Raw genomic sequence first — 22,401 nt, 5'->3', positions numbered from 1 at the left:
TTGAGAGAGATGAACTGAGACGGTACTGAACAATAGATGGCAGTATTAGGCCTGAAAATACTATCTGTAAAATTATCTATGTAAACAAACCTCATCACTTGAGAAGGTAGGTGATGCGGACGTCGTGGAAGACATTTTGTCCTGTAACGCTCGCCGTACTGTTGGGGGGGAGATGTTCATGTTGCTGCGTTCTGCAGTCTGGACGTTAGATGTCGCTGAAAATTACACACTGTAGCTTTAAGAGCATTCCCGCCTCATCCTCTGTTAACACCATTTTCTCTTCCACTTTAATAAAAAAAAGCTAATCTCCGCTGTTGTCACTAGAGTAGTGTTCAATTCATCATCATTTCTCATCTCCTAATTTTTATATCTAATAACACAATATAGACCTACACGAGACAACAACATTGAAGGATTTATGGATTTGAAGCCGTGACCAGCAATTAGCAGATACTGGTTTTGGGGATGGGCTCCCAAAATTCTGATCAGTGCCTCTCTACATTCCAGTTTAAGTAGTGAATGTTGTCAAAGTACTTTACAACTCAAGCTATGATAATGCCGATGACCCAAAGAAACGATTGTTACCACTGTGGAACTGAACAGCGGTGAGAAAACAGTTACTGTTCAAAAAGCTTAAACCCAGCTCACAACAGGAGACATAGTTTTTATTTTACTAGCTGTGATTTAATGGTAAAGAAGTACAACAGTCATGATAATTAAACAACTGATGCATAAACAGAATTCAAGCACTCCTGCTGGAATATCCACAGGTGGACTGTAATACCTCTAAGCCTGTGGCTATGAAAACTAAGCAGCGGAATAGTAATTGGGCCCTGGTTATTACGCCCTTATTAAATGAGAATAAATGGGTACAAAAAACAGCCACAATGGCCTGTGAAAGGATATCGTATACACAAAAAGTATGGATAGGGCTCTTATCCACGGAAAGAAGTCAGTCCTCCCACGAGCTAACAGTTTCAACAGTTAATTGTGCACAAAGCAATTTGGCAGTAAGGCAGAAACTCACGGTAAGTTTCAAGGAATTTGAGAACTGTGAAATGTTGGAGAAATGCAGCGTTTACACAGCTGCTCCACTGGAGACACCCAGCTTATTTATCCCACACAAATGTATCATGTTGCAATCTGTGTCAATTACGGCCATTTCTCGCTCAGGGGGACAGGAAGTTGATGGAGGAGGGATGGTGGAGAAATGAATGGTTTGGGGTTGAAGACTTGTTTCCATCAATAAAACCTTAGCAAGAGAATTCAGTTATACCCCTTGAGATTTCTGTGGACTGGCTCTACAAATGACTCCACCTATTATAGAAAATATATATATATATCACATAATAGACACATTCACCCATGGGTCTAAGCATTGATGCAGAGATTAAAAAAAAAGTCTATGTATAATTTTCTATTTTCATATTATTTTAACTGTCTCCCCTGCATGGTTAGAACTGCATCAGTGAATGTTAGAAATTTGCTCAGAGATGCACATGGGGGCTCAAAGCAATAAGGTGGTGTTATTAAGCAGATTGCATCTGTGTAGCAGACTCTTACAAAGGGATCAAGTGCGGCTGAGATGCTAAGACTGCAGCAACAAGAGGATACACAAACAAGCCAAACAGGAAAATTTAATTACAGCTGGAGCTGGTGCTTACCTCTTGAGGGGAAACTCGGACAACTTGGCCCGGCAATTCATAAACACCTGCAGTTTCATGTTGACCACTTGACTAAGCACCTGCAGCATTCAAACAGAAACAGAGGCCTAGTCAGAAATTATAAGAAAAAAAACAAATTAAGTGTGCTGCAGAGAGACAAAAAAAATAGAACCAAATCAATGGAATTGGTCTCTAAATACGGTTAATCTAAGCTTAAAAAAACACACACGCACACAAGGGCTACCTTAAAAAGTGTGATTCCTATTAAATTAAAAGATATTTTGATGCAGTCTAAAGTATTTGTACAAGTGAACATATTTGAATAAACATACATGTAATAGCAGGTGTTTAAGCACTTAAATCAACCAAGATCAGTAGATAAGTTTAGCAGCAACAGTATTCACTAGCTTTAAGGTAATATATTTTTCCACAGCTTTCTTCTCAGTTTAAATTCTCTTCATGTTTTTGGCCCATTGCAGGTATACTCATTTTCATTAGCCAAATATTTAAAATAGTGGTGGCTCGTTATCGACGTTTATGTGTTACGTTAATATAAAAATATATAAAAATCTATATGTATATATTGCCATTACTCTATTCCCAACGTTGTTTTATTCTGGGTCTATATTAAGAAGGCTATGATGACTTTCAACTTGATATTTTAGCATGGATGTATATCTGGGGTTGAGAACAAATCAGTCTTCCAACCTGGGTAGGCCTACTGAGAAATTACCACATTGATATGATGTGCTGACATGAATGCAGCTATAAAGCCACTGGGTTTGCTTTAGGGGAAATGTATTTTTAAGAAGCTTCCTAATGCAAAATTCTACAATACAACAGCTTTTTTCAAACTTGTGCAATGCAGAATTACTTTACTGTCTCAAGTACCACCTAAATTCAAAGCATCCCCTAAGCCCCTGTCACCTTGAAGATTTAAACAGCGTATGCCTGACATAAAAAAAGAAGTTGGAGAAGTTAAGGGTATGTTTTTTATAAGTTATGAGCACACTGAAGTACGCTGGCAAGCATGCTCAAAATATCTCTACGTATGCCAGTGTAAGCTCATATGTGGGCCATAAGTTACAGGTAAGTTATTTGATCGTTGATATACATTAAGTGTAAGTTACTCATAAATCGTGGTGTCTATAATCTATGTCCACCTCTAATTTAAAATGAAGACAACAAAGAAATACAAACAATACGACAAAGTCTAAATGATCTGAAAAAGAAAAGCTTTGAAACCCAAAATATAATTTATAGGAAGAAGAAAAATGGGTCAGAAAATGATTAAATGCCCAATTAGTTTTTGTTCATGTAGTTGCTGATTAAAAACTACAACTCTACCTGTTTTAACAGCAAAGCATTAAAACTTCAAAAACAGCTCTATACTTCAGAAACTTGGTTTGATCAGCTTATGGTGATCAGTGGCCACACGGTGCAGTGTTGCAATCTACATCCTGCATACTCTGGGCCCACCTGTTGCTTCTAATGTGGGAACAAGTCTTGGCACTGAATGAAAAGGAACAAAACTGAAGCACTTCTTACAATCAGGAGTGAAGAAATCTTCTGCGCCTCTCTAGTGAGGGGATCGACGATGGCCACGACATCATAGAACACCTCATGTTCACGTGGTGAAAGATGGAGCACACTGAGAAGGACATTTTAAGTTTCCTTTTTGTTACTGTGGGAAGATGTCAGAAAAGTAACAATGATCAAAAAACATACCTTTGGGTGTCTTTAAAGCTGATATCTCTTCTAACCTCTCCTTTAGGGACTGCAGAGAGCAGGGCATCCACTTTCATGACCAAGTCACTAGCTCTAAAGAGGAAGAGGTCCATTACTCATAAAGCATATAATTTGAGAGAAATAGATCAGAGAATTTCAAAAAGAATGTACAAATAAAGATACAAGGGGTAGGTGTGAAGAAGTGCAAATGGTGAGCAAATTTCTATCAACAACACATGTGAGAAAGAAACAGTTAAACTTTCTTTCAGATGGCTAGGCTGGAATGAACACAAACATACTGCTTTGGTTTCATCCCCATCTGTTTTACTTTGGCTTTGACTTTCTCTGCTGAACCACTCAGTGTAATCCTCTCAAGCAAGTTAAAATCCTCTGCAGTGAATTCTTCATGCTCTTCAAACGGACCGAGGATCTAACACAGAGAAAATAATGCAGTCAGAACATAACTTTTCAAATTCTTATCTCAGTATACATCACCTTAAGCTTTCCCAGGGGGTTTCACATGTAATGTGGGATGACAGAGTATTATTCCCTTAAAGTTGTGTTATTCAACAATGCTGTCTTCTTTTACAGTTTTCCAATCTGGGAGCAGCCCCACCAGAGCCATGGAGAAATGTAAGGTTTTATTAATTACCGGTGCCACCTCAGAGGCTGGCCTCCTCATCCCTGGCTGTCAGTGCTGCTACCGCTGAGACATCAGTCATCAGCTTTGTACACAAACACGCAAAATACAATAAAGGCCACCTGTGACCTTTAAAAAACAGACATCCGTCGATATGACAGCACCCAGAGAAGACACCAAGTACCTTCAGGGAAGATCTTCCAAAGGCAAAGTATAATAACTGATATTGCTATGTGTCAAATGGTTTAGTAAAATATACCCAGAGCCTGTTTACTCCTTGCATTAAATGACCTTTTTCGAAATCATAAAATAGAAAAAAATGTACATGGCACACAGTAAACAGCCATAGAGACCAATTGGTTGTGCATTATTGCAAAAGCTTACCTCTTTTTGCTATTCAGTCAATTATTTTTCTAGTTAAATCGATCAAATAAACCAAGTTAATGAACATATAAACATTTTAAATGTTAACTGTTTCGGCTCCAATATGAATACATTTCACATAAACTACAGTACCATGATATAAAGAAAATCCTGGCCTAATATTGCTGTTTTAATGCTCGAAAGCCTTTCACAATTCTGCAGAGCTGCAAGATGATATAGAGTGACATAAAAGACTCACTGTAGGTTATTGCAAACATTTGATGGCAGTTGTTGCTGCCAAGGGACAAAGAGGTTTTGTTAGGCTTAAGGGGTAATAACTTTTACCATAGGACCAGGTTGGTTGCATTGTCACATGCACAGCAAAACAGCATCCCCTTTCGAAGAAACATGTCGTGTGAAAAAGTAACTAATAACTTAATGATGCAAAAATTCAAATTTTGGTCAATGATCATCTTCAAATAAAAATTTCAATCCCTTGGATCCCTTCATTGCAATCCTTTTTTTGGAAGCATTTATTAGGCAGGGAGGGGGTAAGGTCTTTTCATATCGGCGTGCATGCATGTGTGGCCAGCAAAACTTGTAAACAGGAGTCTTGAGAGCAACACGGGAAAATGGCATATGACGATACATCATATTCCATCTAAAAATATACCTTTAGTTCTTCAGATTACTATTTTTCTTCTTTCTACCTGAAATAATTATTCCTTCCTTATTCCCCCTTTAAAGCTACAGTGTGTAATTTTCAGCGACATCTAACGTCCAGACTGCAGACCGCAGCAACATGAACATCCCCCCCCCACCGCTTCTCCCCCCCAACAGTACGGCGAGCGTTACGGGACAAAATGTCTTCCACGACGTCCGCATCACCTACTGTACCTTCTCAAGTGATGAGGTTTGTTTACATAGATAATTTTACAGGTAGTATTTCATTAGTCTGTGTAGGGTATAGATTTCATGCAGACTTAAACAACTTGCCGTAGTTACTTTCGAGCGTAATGGGCGATCTCGCAATCGCTAGTTTGTTGGCTCTGCGCTGCCGTAGCGCAAAGATGTCTGCCTCCATGGCTGCGAGAACCGCTCCTATGTAATTATAAATAACGAATTCTAAGGCAACGCAAATATTAAGGTTAAGAGGCTGAGCTTGTAGATGATGATAAATAACATAGTTATGTATAATATATTACATTTCTGACTGTATATCCCTGTAATTATTACACACTGTAGCTTTAAACCTGATGGCTAACTAAGCTAAAACGTTTTTTGAGAGGGAAGAAAACAGATCCGACACCTGCAAAACTTTTTTTTTTGCTCTGATTTAAAGTGGAAATTAAACTGTCAACCAAACTAACTTAATTCACATGATTGCATCTTAGCATCAACAATTATATAAAAAATGTGAGAGAAAAAATACCCAACAACCTGGCATTGCATATATTTTTTCTGGCAGGGGCACCCCCATGCTGTAGTATTCTAAGCAGCGATGTCACTGGGTTGGTTAGTTCTGCAGCTGTCAGTTAAATACATTGGTAATACCAGCAATACCTCACAACCATAAAACACAGAAGAAATTTGGATACCCAAGTGTCCAAATCCCATCAAAACCAGGTAGCATTGTAAATCCATTCTGTTCCAAACACATGTACTGTACGGGTGTCAGATCTTCCTATCATAGTGCATCCAGACAGTGTTATCTATCTGCAACTTGTGACGTCCTATGAGTCTGCGCATGCGCATTGCCACAATGTAGGGCGGATCGTTGGGTAGCACGGATATTCAGATTCACATGGCAAATGGGCTCAAAAGCATAAGCTTTGGGATTTAGATGCTGGATTGTCCTTTCAGTTTCGGCTTCTATCATACCAATTTCTTTTGTGTTTTACGGTTGTGAGATATAGCTGCTATTACAACCCAAAAACCAACATACATGATACCACCTCTGACTTGTGCATTCCCCGTACTGTCCTGCCTATGTTAAGTTAGGCTGTGGTCTAGGCAGCTGTTGTATTGAGAACAGCAGAGAGGATCATCGGGGCTTCTCCTCCCTCCATTAAAGACATTTCATCCCAGTGCTGCGTGTCCCAAACCCGTAACATTATCAATGACCCCTTACACCCCCACCCTGGACTGTTCTCCCTGCTGCCCTCTGGGAAGAGGCTTCGCAGCATTGAATGCCTATTGGCTGAATGTTGTGCATCTGTGGGGTATTACACAGACACCTCCAGTAGATACTCCTGTTACTTTTCCATTTATGTTGGATTTTAGCTTATAAAACTCTCCCAGAGGTGCTGGAGTGAGTCTATTCAAAACCTTTAAATAATGATAACTGCAATATAATTTGCCAGGTCTTTGGTCCTCTGGGCTGGTGAACACATAAATATTGTATTGCAAGAATTCAGCTTAAAGGAAAAGTTAGTACAGTAGTTCCCAAACTTTTCTCACTGGATCCCTCTCTGGGTTCATTAAAAAAGTTTTCATACCCCTCTCAATTTCCCCACCCCATCCCCCCAACCTGTTCAACAGGTATATATAGAAAAATCTACCACAGTAGATTAAATATTGGAATAAATGAACTTCAATTTTTCCTTTAAAGCACAAAACTACTACTTTGAAAGAATTACCTTAATTCTACCTGAATATAACATTATCATCAACATTCATTTCCGCCATACCCTCCCTGTAATTACACTTTCTATCAATATAAACATTTTATATCAAAAGACATTTGTCTTGACATCATAATCAACATATCTGACATTGACTAAATGGAAAGCTATTAAGTGATTGAAACAGACTTTTACGGAACATTCGTAGGAGGGTTTGTGCAATCTGATGAGATCAGTCCATTTATCTCAAAGCAATGAAAAAAAAGAAAAATAAATTCTATTTCCTTGAAAGTTTTAATGCAGATTTTCCTTTTTTTATGGAAGACACTGATTGTCGGTTTTAATGTCCAAATAGCTATTTTAATGTTTAACAATATAATAATGTTTAAGTGAAGCAAATATTCATTAATGGCACATTATTGAGTAAACCCGTAATTAAAATCAGTTCAACTATTATTTTATACGAGTTATAAAGTAATACGATTTATGACAGTTTTAGAGAGACATGTTCACATTTCTAACTATTCCCACAGCATGGAATGCTCACCCTTCCATTGCTGATAACTGCCCGCTGTCCAGGACGAAGCTTCAGGACATCTTGACAGAACATCTGCTGACTGCGGATAAAATCCAATTCAAGTGTGTTGAACTTCTTCTCAAAGGCATCTAGGTCCATTCCCTGGAGAAGAATAACACAACTTTGTTTGAGATCACACATAGACTGCTTAGTCTTTGAATGTCTAAAGATTTGCAAGGCAAAGGAATATATGTGATGCCACTGAAAAAAATCAATAGAGTAGCTTTAGAACATTTCTTTTCCATTCCAACTTGTCAACAAAATACCATTCTGAGTGATGCATTGGTATAAATGTAAGATGTGAGGAAAAAAATAATTATAATTTCATCCATTATTGATGACCGGCATCTGTTCAATTACTGGATTTTCAAGCAGGCTCTGACAAAAAAATAAAACATTTTAAACATGGCTGTCAGAAATGAAAGAAAGAAAATAGATAAATCAATTTGTAATTAATAGAACAAACTCTTAATTAAACCTCAGTCATATTTGTACATAATAAATTGAATGTGGGAGTGTAGAGGGTGGGTTGTAGAGTCAGGTTATTAGTTTCTCCAACATTTCTGTCCTCCGGAGATCAGGTGAAATACCAATAATGTCAGCGCAATTCAGTCAGCAAGTCTGTCTGGCAGCCAATAATAAACTTGTATCCCTTGGCTTTAGGTCTCAGGTCACAAAGCTGCTTCCTACCCATCTTTCCATTGCTATTTTCAGCCCATTCTCTCCTTATTGTTTAAGGCTTGTGTAATTGAAAGAAAGTTTGCTACAGTGGTCCCAGCTGAAGCATGTGCTGTATGACTTGCTCCTGACGGGAAAGGGGGAAGCTCCAGTGTCAACGCATTTGTTGATTGGACTTGCCTCTGTGTACTGCTGTGTGGGTGGATCCTACACACTGCAGTATTTGGTTGTAGCCTGCTTATAACAGCAGAGTGATGGTCAGGCTTGGCTGAACATATGTAGCTCACAAAAGGTTGAGAAGGAGCTTGGCTATTCATCAGCCCCTGGACACCATGTATACACCAGCACTTTTTATTATAGATGCACCATGTGGAGCCTGCCTTTTGATGGCCCTGTGACACTTCAAGTTGAACTGACGACACTTGTCTAGCTATCTAAAGGCTGTGGAGTGTCAGAAGAGGCCTTCAAGGTATTCTGCCAGCTGATGTTAGGTGAAATGATTGGCTCTTCAATCATATATTTTTCAAACTTTGAACATAATTTAAGAAGAAAAAAGCTGAATCCGACAAATCTTAGCATGTGGTTTTACCCAACCATTGCATTTGTTTGTCTGTTTTTACCTTTGAACACCTGCAAGACTGATGATAAAACACACAACAAAGTAAAATCGATTGCATATTCTCAAATGCATACAATCATATCTTTGTTGATTAATGATTTAATGATTGATGACTTTGATGATTTAGCTGCTAAATATCACAAGACAGTGTGCATTATCAAAGATAATTATAATTTCAGATACTAAGATTTAAAAAAAAAGAACATAGTACTACAAAGAGAAAGGGTCAGTAAGAAAAAACTTTTATGCGTTTTTTGTACCGAACATTTCTCTCATAGAGTCTTTAAAAGAAAGTAAAACCAAACTGGTAACAAAAGCTAAAAATCTAACAGGCTAAAGATTGACCTTAAACAGAAAAAAAAGCATCAGCATTAAAGTTTAGATTGAGTGCTTAATTAAAAGAAGTATCTGTTTTATGTTACAGTAGAATTAGAAAAGATTAATTAGGGCAGTTTAAGCCTCCCTAATTATACTGTACATTTCAATTGCAGTAACCAGGGTGTTTTTGGGGCCAATTATTAATCATTTCTACAAATCAATTACACTACAAGGTCAGAAAATTAGTGGAAAAAAATGCTTGTTTTTATCCACTATAACAAAAGGGAGCTTCCTTGTGGACTGCAAAGTGGAACAGTTTGTAATACTGCTGCATGTCAGCGAGAAGGTATTGGGTTCGATTCCCAGCCTAAAGTCTTCCTGCATGAAGTTTGTTGGTTCTCTCCGGGTGCTCTGGTTATCTCCCACACTCCAAAAACTTGGCTGTAAGGTTTATTGGCAATTTTTCCTTATGTGTGGGTGTGTGTGCATGGTTTTCATTCATAGCATTCTTTTCATTGTCTCACTATGGGATACGCCCCATACCGTATTCCTCAGAAGCATTTATCTCATTAGGCCAACCCTGATTGGCTGGTAATGGTGACGTCTGCATTACTTATCCTATAAGTAGCTTGCACCACGAAGCAGCGCAATTCAAAAATCTCTTCTCGCTTTGAGGCTTATCTCACACCAGACTAGCTAAACTGTCCTCAGACGGTGACATTTTTTTATAGCTAACTCTCCGTTGTCAGGCACTAGCTGCTACTTCTGTCTTCATCATAGTCTGGAGCTATTACTGCCCATATTAGCACATTGGCTTATACTAGCTGTTTTGGGCAGTCACTCCAGTCAGCTCAGCTTTTTATTCTCCAAGTTAGGCTATCTAAATGGCTACCAGAATGGACCCTGCTTCCCCTAACACCAGAGGAGATAGCAGCTCTGAGGCTGGCCTTTGTGGGTACGGGATCAAAGCCGGCTGCCCTATCGGCTCACTGGGAAGGCGAGCGGGGTGCTACAGCTTACACTGTCATGCATGGACATGCAGACAGTTTGCAAAGGTGCTGCATCCAGGCTCAATATCCCCTGGCCCTAAGTTGCAGCAGAGACCACTAGATCACGCTGCTAAGGGATGAAATTGCCCAAGACCATTAAGGTGGCCAAACAGCTGCTTTCTGTTTTCCAGGAGCTCTTTGACAAGGTAGCGGTATCCTGGAAGAACCCCCATTTAGTGGGAAAAATCGGATTCAGGGAGCCTCTTTCCTTAACTGCAAGGATATGGAAAAACTGGGCATCAATCGCATGGCCACATTGGTGACACTACAGCTGCCCGCAACATCCTCGAAAGAACCTAATACTGCCATCCAAGGCAGACAGTTTCCATTCCACTTTGATGGAGAGAGCTTAGAAAAGCAGCAGCAGTTGCTGTGAGAGTTCTGAAAGTGTCCATTATGCTCTCTGCATACCAAGCAGAGCTGTGTGAGAACATAGCCACCAAGTCGGACCCAGACTTGTTGGAAGAAACCCTGTGATAACTGACATTAGCCACGTGTGCAACGCTGCAAAGTCCAGGTCACGGGAAAATCTATGTTGACAATGGATTTACAGAAAAGAGCGAGGTGGCTCAACCTCACAAACCTCTCAGACCGTGATAGGGATGACATTTTGGACATGCCAATTGTGCCGCAAGGCATCTTCAGGCACGGGGAGAATTTTCTAGCACATATGGGTTGATGTATGGATGTTAATTAATTGAATCAGTTAAACACAATCATTCAATTCAATTGTCACCTTAGCCTCCATGCAAAAGCTCCGCTTCCTTCTACCCAGGAAGACAGGTAGTATCAGGTGGCAGCAACGCAGTCATTCCAAAAATTGCCCAGTCGGCCAAAAGCCCAGCCCCATCCGGGAGCAGATGAAAATATTAAAAAAGAAAATAAATGGGTAAATCACATCCACTGAAGGAGGGGATGAACACTCCTGGCAGACAGCAGATTGGGTTTGACTAAAAACGTTATCTCCCTGCGCAGTACCGTCAATCGGTTGCAACTCTGCCCTACTGCCAGGGGGCCCCATGTGCCATCTTTTGAGGATGAGGGGAGACTCCTTAGGGGCGTCACTCTCCGCCAAGGATACGTCATCGCTTAATTCTGGAATAATTATAATCGCTTCTGGCATAATTCCCACTCAGGCCAAGAGAGAATCTGCTTGCGCTGCAGGAGGAAATCTCTGCATTGCTGAGGAAAGAAGCAATTAGGCCTGAGCAAAGTCATAGCGGCTTCTATGGCAAGTATTTTCCGATTCCAAAACGGGGAGGGAGAGGAATTCGCCGATATAGGATCTCAGTGCCCTTAACAGTTGTCTCAGAAGTACACATTCATCAGGATTTGCTTAATGAGATAAGTACTTCTGAGGAATACGGCAAGGGGTGTACCCCATAGTGAGACATCTCACCCATGCTACTCTGAGAGCAGCGGTTACGCAAAAACTGAAATAGCTGCACTAAAACATGCAAAGGTATTTGTTGCAGCAACTTTTAGAGAATCTGGAATTTTCTGTATTAACAGATATATTAAGGTTATCAATTTTGATCCGGGTTATGTAAAACTCTGATAAGTAGAGTGTTTAAGGTGCAGGTAAAGGTCCATACCTGCTAAAGCATCAGCTGCTGCATTCAAGAAAATGGCTGTTATGTTATTTTGAAGCTAAGCTAACACTGCACTGCTTCATAAAATCTCTTTTTCCTCTCTTGGATGTAAACACATTAGCAGGTGATATGCAGTAACCCTCCAAACAGGATTTGAAAGAGCAGACCGGTTTCTTTTCAGTATTTCTTGAAATATAAGACCATTCCTTTATTCCTAATATGTTGACCTAACTGCTTTTTTGTAAGATAAAATTCTTGTGGTCAGTCAGTGTTTTGAAAAGGAAGGACAAACAGATTTTATCCCCTCAGTTCTACTGATTTAGTGTAGCAACAAATAAATAGGTTTTTATTTTATAACCAGGATCCATTACAAGAAAAAATATATGTCCTGCGTGTTTGTGTTGTGCAACTTGATTGTTTTCTAGATGTACAAAAAATATTTCCCTTTGGGGGTATTTATGAAAACATGTTCACTGTCCGTAAGGAGGCAAATCAAACATGATGGAAAACCAATATACAGCAAATGTGTCAAATCCTAATTAAAGGGAGTTGCTGACAAAGAGTTTTTGAAATGGCTCATATCAGACCCCTTGAGTAATGTCAACTCCCAACACCTGCTGTTGGTTTGTGCTTGTGATTGTATCTGCATCGTGTTAACCATCAACCTGAGGAGCGACATCGTGCACAGTAGGGCTGGGGGATATGAAGAAAATCAAATGTTACAATATATTTGGGCTATAATCATGAAACACGATATATATATTATGATCATTTTTAATTAATGAGTGCATAAAATTGCATTGATATACTCATTCAAACTTTTGGCTTCAAACTTAAAACATTTTATTTTAACCATCTCAGAGCTTTTCACTAATAATACTGCCAAATTATGTCTTTTGGTATCAGTATTAAACCTTTAACAAGACCCCAACAAACAAACTAAGCGAAAACAGTAGGAACATTTTTGCCTTTTGCTTGTTACAACTGCCAGTTTTATTTGGAGAGTGAATACAAGGGACCTAGCTTAAATGTTCAATAGGTAAATCTAAACCTTACCTGCATAACCAAGTCCTTGATCTTAGTCTCCTGGTGAAGGAGCTGGCTGCTCTCTTCTTTTAGGAGTTTCTGTGCAAACTCTGATGCAGCCTTATTCTTCTGGGTGAGGAGAGAGGCCCAGACAGCTCTGTACACCACAGTGTTATCTTCGCTGAGCTTTCCACTGGGGTTATTTATCACCCCTACACGCAGGCCTGGACTGGACTTCTGCACGCACAAACACACACACACACAAGTATACAGCAGTGATATAATTCACACTAATTTCACAGATTCTCATCTCTCCAGAGACAGACAGATCACTGACAAAGCACCAACAAGAGAGGGAGGTTATTTTTTTATTTAGTGATCTTTTCATGTTTTGTCAGGATTACCGTATTTTCACGACCATAAGGCGCACCGTACTAAAAGGCGCAGTCTCAGTTATGTGTCCCATTTCTGTATTTAACACACACATAAGGCGCACCGGACTATAGGGCGCGTTTTTTATACACAGGTACATGTCCTCTACTACCTTTAAAGCTACAGTGTGTAATAATTACAGGCATATAAAGTCAGAAATTTAATATATTATACATAACTATGTTATTTATCATCACCTATGAGCTCAGCCTTTTAACCATAATATTTGCGTTGCCTTAGAATTCGTTATTTATAATTACATAGGAGCGGGTCTCGCAGCCATGGAGGCTGACATCTTTGAGCTACGGCAAGCGCAGAGGCAACAAACTAGCGATTGCGAGATCTCCCATGACGCTCAAAAATAACTACGGCAAGTTGAGAGAGATTAACTGAGACGGTACTGAACAGTAGATGGCAGTATTATGCCTGAGAAGCGTTTAGTCTGCCTGAAACCAAAGAAGAAGAAGAAGCAGGTATACTGCGCCTCAGTAACAAGAAAGGTGAACAAGGCGGCAGGCGTGAGTGACTTTGCAAACTGTTTGGCACTGTGTGGCCAAACATCAGACGAATGGAGGATCATGCCTACTCTGTATCACAACGAAAAGCGGCGGACACCGAACCCCCGTCATCTAAGAAGCGGAAACACGACGAGAATAAACGCAAGCGTGACAAGAAACGGCAAAAAACACGGATCAACATTGGCACGGCATTTACACGATGGAAGTCACTGATGGAGGAAAAAGGTTTTCAAAGTGACGCTCAAGTTGCCAGTTTTCTCTTGGACAGGTAATTAATCCTACACACACAATTGTCTAATATCACTGCAGTTTTTGGAGTACAGGATGCTCAGACCTGTCTAAAACAATAACATGCTGCGTGATGATGCTGTTACTCTCCAGTATACTTATTCAGCAACGTCCCTGACGTTTCACAGGTAATGATTCAGTAATTTTCTGTAAAATAATTTTCTGGATATATACCTCGGTTACTTCTCTCCGGCTCCTTTGGAGATCTTCAAGCCTTTCCTCCTCTGCTCTCACCCCGCTGGCTCCCCTCTCTCGCCTGGCCCTAGCTGCACGGCCTCCCTGCCTTCGCCCTCGTCCTCTCCCTCTCCCTCTCCCTCGCGTTGTAACCCCCGTGCCACCAAAATGACTTGGACTCTGTAAACGGGGGATATATATTCTTCCAGCGAACACAATCTCGCTGTTAAACTAATGACTACATTACTTCGTCTGTTTATATCACCATGCAAAGCAGCTCACCAAGACGTCACAACGATGTAGAAAAAATAACGGGTATATTTATTATCTTAAGTCTACATGAAATCTATACCCTACACAGACTAATGAAATACTATCTGTAAAATTATCTATGTAAACAAACCTCATCACTTGAGAGGGTAGGTGATGTGGACGTCGTAGAAGAAATTTTGTCCCGTAACGCTCGCCGTACTGTTGGGGGGGAGAAGCGGTGGGGGGGAGATGTTCATGTTGCTGCGGTCTGTAGTCTGACCGCTAGATGTCGCTGAAAATTACACACTGTAGCTTTAAATAGCTCTACTGCGTATTTAAAAATACAGCGGGCCCAAAACTGAGTATGACTGTGCTTTATTCATGTATTTATTACAAAGTATTAATCAAACTTGCGAGCTGGCCATTAGACAGACACATCGCAGATGACATAGCGCTGTGATTACTCCTAAATTAACTTAAAATCCTGAAACCTGCCGACGGAATATGTTCGCTTTTATTGCCGGTATCCTGGTGCCTGCAGCTTAAATTATTTAGATGAAAAACACCTGCCAGCCGCTGTGGTGAGGCTGCTGTAGAAGGGATTTCTACTGTCGGTGCACCGCTGGTATGTGGGGGTCTGAGCGCCTCCGACAGAAATAGATAATCTGGATGAACTGACTGCAATTATTAAGTTTGGATTAAGGTGGCCTTTCTCACTTAAAAACATATTAAAACTACTTTATTCCCACTGATCACAGCAAATATAGCTGCAAGATTTAGATTATTTAGATGAAAAAACACCTGCCAGCCGCCGCGGTGAAGAGGAGGAGACGCGCCGGGGCTGCTGTTGAATTAAGTTTTCAGGGAGAAAAATAGAGCGGGAGCAAAACTGAGTATGATTGTGCTTTATTCATGTATTTATTACAAAGTATTAATCAAACCCATCAAAGTCATCATCATCTGTTTCTGAATTAAACAGCTGCGCTAAATCAGACATGCCAATTTCCCCTTCTTCGCTGTCAGAGTCACTTTCCGTGCAGCGCGGCTCCTCAGAAATAATGCCGGCTTTTGCGAAAGCTTGAACAACAGAGCCAGCAGACACGTTAGTCCAAGCATCTACAATCCATCCGCTAACGGTGGCGTAGCTTGCCCGGCGCTGCCTTCGACTTATCCTGAAACTGTGGTCTCCGTCTGTCATCTATCGCTCCCACGCCGCTCACAGCATTACTCTGAACGGCCGCTTCACACCGATGTCGAGCGGTTGAAATTCCTTTGTCAGACCCCCGGGATAACGGCGAGCACAGCGTTCATTTGATTCACCTTTTTTTTTTCTCACATCGGCTGTGAGATGGGCACGCAGCGATGGTGATGCGTGGAAAAAAGCACCTGGTCTCCTCACATACACCTGCCTTTCATCATCTCCTCATCCATCCAGCCTTTTTCATTTGCGTTAATGTCATCAGAGCGCTGTGTCTGTCTCGCTGTCAGCTCCCAGATCAGCTTCTCTGATTGGTTGATGCGGCGCATCCAGCAGCAAAACTTCAATTTTTCCATCTCGAGCAGCAGCAGCGCGTTGGCGGTGCGTCAGATACTTAAACGCTCCCGAGGCGCTGCACCTGCTGCTCAAAACGCGCTGCGGGACCTTTTGCTGCACCTATACGCGCGTCAACCATTGACTTTGCATGTAAACTCGCTGCTTCTGCTGCACCTGCTGGGTCCGGTTCACACCGATGTTGAGCGGTTGAACAGCGAGCACAGCGTTAATTTGTTTCCCCATGTTTTTCACATCAGCTGTGAGATGGGCACGCATGGAGTTACAGATTAACAGCGATGGTGATGAGTGGAAAAAAAACACCTGGTCTCTTACATTCAGCCACTCTTTCATCATCTCCTCAATGAGGTGGTCTCAAAAGTCGCAGTTACAACACACATAAGGCGCACCGCACCAAAGGGCGCACCGCACATTTTGAGGGAAAAAAAAGACGTTTAAGTGCGCCTTATAGTCGTGAAAATACGGTAAATGTTAATGTACCCAATATGTCTATTATAGTCTGTATCTAAACTGGCACATCATGTCTTCGAGTTTGCATGCAAAGTGTTGTGGCTGAATGATACTCACCACATGTTTTAAAGCATTAAGCAACAGCTTTCGCCCTGAAACCTTCTCAAAATCTGCGACTACCCACATGGTCACAGCAGTCATCCCATCCTTATCTGAATTAAAGGAATCAAATAAAATCATCATTCCTAAAATACTTAGCCCCACATGAAGCCTAAGAACTATGCTTTAACAACCTCTAACCAAACAGCAGACTATTTGGTGGGCTTAATGGTTTCATATAAATGGTACAAAAGTATTCTACGATAATGTAATATCTATTTCCATTTGAAGCAGCCTTGAGTTTTATTTATTTCCTTTTTTAAATTTCAAGACTCAGGTGGGGTCTAAAGTAATCAGAGTGCTACATATTTTATAATCATATTTGTCATATAGTCATCATATAATGATGACCAGCTTTACTCATAGACACCATTTAGTTTGAGGCTATGCTTTTTTTTAAAATAAATGCCTGAAATTTTTTTTTAAGCCCCAGAGAAACTCATCCATGTTTACATAAACAATGAGTTTATCTTTAGTGTGAATTACAGATTTAAAGTTAAACCTAGTTACATGTTTCATTTTCAGAGATGCAATGCCCAGAACTGGACAGAGTTGAGCCATTTCTGACTACTGAGCCACCTATTAGTGGTACAGTATGTGGTCAACATACTGTACCTGTTAGAGGTACAGTATGTGGACCCAAGCTGAGCAGTCAGAAAGTACATGCCACATAATTAGAAAGGCAATCAACTTCCACACCCTCACTGAAGCGAAAATCTAAGCCAGAACAGCAGAAGCAGCTCTGAGGACCAATTAAGGCAGCTGACTGACTGCCATTTAAAAGAGCCAGTAGTGACTCTGCAGCAGGAGAAAGTTTCCTATTTCAGTAGAACAGTTTTTCCTACACCCTGAGAGCAAAGTACATTTTTTTTTAAAGATTTGCCATATCAGTCTTGTAGATAGTTAACTAACCTAAGTTCATCTACTTCAGCTCTTCGTTATGTAGCATTACCTAAGAAAACCATTATGACATAAAGTGTCCTAGGCCTATGTAAGGATTTCTTTCCAAGTATAATAGCAACAATCTAAGAGGGCCCTAAAAGCACTAGTTTCATCCAAACAGAAAGGTACAGATTAGGGATGTCCTAATACAAGCTTTTAATTTCCAATATGATGCAGATCTTGCAGCGTTAACTATTGACCAACATCAACATTGAACCAATACTATATTAGCATGAATCATACATACATTTATTATTCATCTGTAGTGTGGAAAAGGCTTAGTGAAGTGATGTTACTCAAAAAGAGAACAAGAGTTACTAACAACGGGCATGAGAACTACTTTATTATTAACCAAAAGGTTACATAAACTAAATAGAAACTGAGTTTCTCATTCAACCTGGTTATATTATGGCTTTCAGTTGCACGCTCTTATCTTCAGATGTTAAATATTTGGCTGATATTGGATGGGGACATCCCTAGTACAGATGCTTAATCACTTCTGCATTGGAATGCTTAGCTTGTATAATGCAAACTTTGGGTACAGTTGAAGGTAACTACATTCGTCTAAAAGAGATGGTGTCAATCCAGAAAAGTGATAGCAAAGAAAAATAATCCCACTTCTTACCACTATTAGTGAAATACTTCAGTCTTTTAGCCATCACAGCTGTTTTGTCCTTAGAGTCCAAGTATGAAAACATAGTTGTATCCTCCCAATCATCTACAACTGTAGAAGAAAAAAAATATGACATGATTGGAATCTAGATAGCGAGTCAGTACATACAGCTATCAATGTCTACAGAAACTCACTGGAAAAAAAAAAGCAGTTACAACAACGTTTGTTTTACATGACAGTTTACCTGGTGTCCCGGTCAGGTCCAGGTATTTTCGGTCACTGCTCAAAATGAGTGGGTTCATCCTGGGAACCACATTCGCTTGATCCATTATGTAGTCCACCACATTGGAGCCCTCTGTTAACTGACCCTGGGGAGATTTAAATACACCAATGGAAGTTTTCACAACAGTGGAGGTGAAGTTTAAAGGTTTATCTGTCTGAATATTGCCAAGATAAGTCATTGAATGGTCTTAAAACACAGGATGTTTTTAAATAAGTCAAGATATTTCAATAGACAAACAAATGTACATTTTTCTATCTGGGTTTACTCGTTACTCTAAAGGATCTACCTCGTCATATGAAAAGGTTTTATATACTGAGTATGAAGAATGAAACATACCATAAAGGCGGCTCTCTGAAAGGTAGCAGTCGTGTCCATTATGCGCTGCAGGATTATGGTCTCCAGCTCTTCTGGGTCCATCTCATCTGGGTTCAGAGGAACCCCATTAAATAAAGCCAGAGGCAAGGCACCTAGGCCACTCTTCCTGTAGAAAAGAGCTCCTTCCTGAGGGCAAAGAATATGGACTGAATTCCCAACTTTTGCAATTCATTTAATATGCATTGAAACTATGACTGTTTTATCAAATAAAATTAGTATCCTACCTTTCTTTTATAGTCATATTCTGAATCGACTCCCAAAATCCTTTCTTCATCAGCTTTTGGGTATTTTTTCTTCAGGTAAGCAGAAATTGTGTCGGTAGATAATGTTTCCCCAGCTTTTACTGTCTTGTAGAGCTGCAAAAGGCGGTAAAGCAGCTCAGACTTCAATATCGGTGTGCTTGAATATCTGCCACTGTTAATATTTTCTTACACTCCCTAAAAATGCTAATGGCTGAGGTAAAATGTGGATTAGTTATCTAGCCAAAAATGCTTCAAAGGTGTAAGATAAGAGAAAGGACAATAAAACACAAAATCCTCACAGGAACAAGAAGATATGAGCTGACAGGAAACACTTGCTAAAACAAGAGATTTATATGTTTGATATACTTACTGAGACTATAGACATCACAGCCTGGGATAAATCATACTCGTCTGTGATGTAATTCAGTAGCCGGTAAAATCCAACTCCTGCGTCTGAGAAGCCATCAATCTCATCTTTGGTGTTGACAACAAACACAAATCCAATTCTATAGGCACAGGGGACAAAACAAGTATTCAATTTGCAGGTGAGATGAGAATCACTACCTAGTAAAGATTATAAAATGCTAAGAGCAGGCCACATAAACATGTAGAGGTCTGTGAGAAGTAGCACCTCTAACCTCAGGGGGATTTTATGCTTGAAGAAAAGCTCGGCTAGTTTCACCAACTCAACAGTTTCTTCCTGTAGTGGATCTAAAAACAAGACCTACAAAAACATAGAAATTGATAGAAACAATGGAGTTAAGTGCTATATAATAAAAATAAATATTCCAAGAAATAAATAAATTCAGGCAGTTTTCAACTCATCCATACCAGGTTAAAGAAATTACGTCTGATCTGTCGGATGACGCCTGGAAAGGTGGCTCTAAGGAGCTCCTGCACACTTGCTGGCCAGCTTCGGTACATCTGGTCATTTTCAATATCATTCATCCACTGGAAGATAGATAACCAATATCATTGGGTATTCAAGCAGGCTTTGGATCAGGTCATCATTCAACCAAATAATACACCATTCCCTACCCACAAGGTGCAACTCCGTCCAATTTATGTCGATTACCTACCCACACACAACTATTTTACACCATACTTGAATATTTAGCTAGATAATAGTAATCGGGAGGATAAAAGTTATGGAAAATGTATAACAAACATTTAAATATTTGTTGATTTAATTCACTGTAACAATAATATATTGGACAAACTGATATGTGGTCAATGCTACAAAAAAGGTTAGCTCATGGGGGAATATGTTCTCATTTGCAGTCACAAAACTAAATTTCCTTTATTTTAGCAAAAATTAGATTACAGGAATTCCAGTTAAATCATCATAAACACCCCCAATATGTAACAGTTTTTGGCAAAGAATAATATGAACAACAGTGTCGACCTCTTTAGATAGATCGATAAAAAGTGCAGCACAGTAGTGATTTGTATACAAGGTGTTCAATTATATAATTCACAACTTTTGTAGCTGCTGTGACTCTCCTGTTAATTAATGAAATGATGAAATATTAACCGTCTCCAAATATTTTCTAAGCTAAGAATGATTTTTTTTTTTATGAAACAAACTTAAAATACAAAGCTTTGAAATAGGATTATCGTTGATTAGCAGAGCAGCACAGCATTACCAATTTTAATAGGAGCAGAATAGAAGCAGCCTTCCACATGTCTGGGATGATGTTTGCAAAGAAAAATCAAAAATGCAGGAAACTAATTCAGCTTGATATATCCTGCTAAACACAAGAAATACCGACACCCATGAAAATTAGAAGGTGTTTCGGTTAAGTGGGTGATTACTGGAGGAAGAGGGAGGTTGACCATCAGAGACGGCATAAAATACTAAAACAGAGGCAACAAAATGTCTTATCTGATACCACAGAAGACTGTAGAGTTAATAAAGGGGGGGAATATGAGAAATTATGGCTGTCTCTTAACAGTTTGCCAAAATTACTTCAGATACTCAAACATTTTGTAGTCTAAGCTTAATAATAATCCTATTTTACGGTTATCTTGAAAGCTTAAGCCATACAAACATTGAGCAAGTAATAAAAAAGTATCATTAATAGCAAAAGGAGGTCAGTAACAAACAACAACAGTCAAAAATTAGTCAAACCCTAAAACTAAAACTTAAAACTGTCCAAGAACAGATTTAGAAAGTAGGATCTGAGCTTGAATTCACCATCTAACAAATGGAACAAAAACTACTTTTCCTGAATAGTCTGTACAATTGATAGCGTTTAGGTAGAGTTGAACATGAACAAAATCATACATTTCTTTGCCTTTGAACTAAACATATTAACTGTGAAGCTTAACTATCTTATGAGGGATGTGTCCGCAACGACACATCTGCATATGCTTAATTTCTTCTCACCAGCAACAAAAGTAATTATATCATTTGTTTTTAAGAGCAAACTGGTTGCTCTTTCTCAAAGGATTGGTATCATTAAGGTAGAGGACGTCCGTCTAGAAACTCTGCTGTCCAATCACAGACAAGAATTCAGTCTAATAACCAGCTGTGCATCACAGCGCACATCAGCAGAGTTGGGGAGAGTCACTGCACGGTAGCTGTTTACATGCACTTGGAGTGTTTTAGTTCTGAGTTGGTTCTGATTTAGTTGATAATGATATTAAGGAAGTCTGGATGTTTACATAAGTCTCCTCGAAGGCTGAATGACGAGGACGACCTTGAGTTGGACAGAGAATGAGCAAAAAAGGAGGGTTTCCTTCCTTCTGTTGCTGAGCAGTCCTGAGCAAGGTTTGTTTTATAAAAAGAACTAATATGAAAAGGTCTAAATCTCTAAATTATTAATATTATGGATCTAAAAGGGCTCATTTTTCTAAAACAAGTGATTGAAAACTTTTTGTTTCTTCTGTTTGTCAATAGCCTTGAAAACTGCAGAAAGTAATGATCGACAACTCCTACAGAATAAGCACTGCAGATTTCAACTGCTTCAATTAAAGGCAGTTTGTGATTCATCATGACTCCTGTGGAAGTATTTAGTGAAATAAAAAAATAGTCAGTTTTGTATACAAACACTAAAAATTCGCACAAAGAACTTGGTTTTGCTGCTCCTGGGGAAATCCTCATAATTAACAGAACAATGAATTTTGCTTTCTAGTCCAGAATGCAACAGGAAATAAAATACTTATAGGTTTAAGAAAGACTGTGAATCAAAGCATACATCTGAATGGTAAAAAAAAAAGGTAGGTTTTGCAGTGACTTAA

The 22,401-nt window shown here is 39.6% G+C and overlaps 1 protein-coding gene across 4 annotated transcripts in view; it reads right to left on the bottom strand.

Moving 5' to 3' along the window:
• uggt2 (UDP-glucose glycoprotein glucosyltransferase 2) overlaps positions 1-22,401 on the bottom strand; it is a 63,848-nt gene that overhangs the window by 26,403 nt on the left and 15,044 nt on the right. For all 4 annotated transcript variants that reach the window (XM_038301214.1, XM_038301215.1, XM_038301217.1 and 1 more), the window contains exons 14-27: positions 19,990-20,109; positions 19,797-19,882; positions 19,529-19,664; positions 19,141-19,272; positions 18,878-19,042; positions 18,503-18,626; positions 18,271-18,369; positions 16,662-16,756; positions 12,909-13,115; positions 7,567-7,698; positions 3,692-3,822; positions 3,393-3,485; positions 3,213-3,315; positions 1,665-1,744 (exon numbers count right to left, since the gene is read on the bottom strand). In XM_038301214.1, coding sequence (XP_038157142.1) covers positions 1,665-1,744; positions 3,213-3,315; positions 3,393-3,485; positions 3,692-3,822; positions 7,567-7,698; positions 12,909-13,115; positions 16,662-16,756; positions 18,271-18,369; positions 18,503-18,626; positions 18,878-19,042; positions 19,141-19,272; positions 19,529-19,664; positions 19,797-19,882; positions 19,990-20,109 — 1,703 coding nt within the window. The remainder of the gene's footprint in view (positions 1-1,664; positions 1,745-3,212; positions 3,316-3,392; positions 3,486-3,691; positions 3,823-7,566; positions 7,699-12,908; positions 13,116-16,661; positions 16,757-18,270; positions 18,370-18,502; positions 18,627-18,877; positions 19,043-19,140; positions 19,273-19,528; positions 19,665-19,796; positions 19,883-19,989; positions 20,110-22,401) is intronic.

Source organism: Cyprinodon tularosa, unplaced genomic scaffold (assembly GCF_016077235.1).
Source record: "Cyprinodon tularosa strain WSP-4 unplaced genomic scaffold, ASM1607723v1 ctg463, whole genome shotgun sequence".
Taxonomy (NCBI): Eukaryota; Metazoa; Chordata; class Actinopteri; order Cyprinodontiformes; family Cyprinodontidae; genus Cyprinodon; species Cyprinodon tularosa.
The sequence above is the reverse complement of the archived record's forward strand: the minus strand, read 5'-3'. Positions and strand labels throughout refer to the sequence as shown.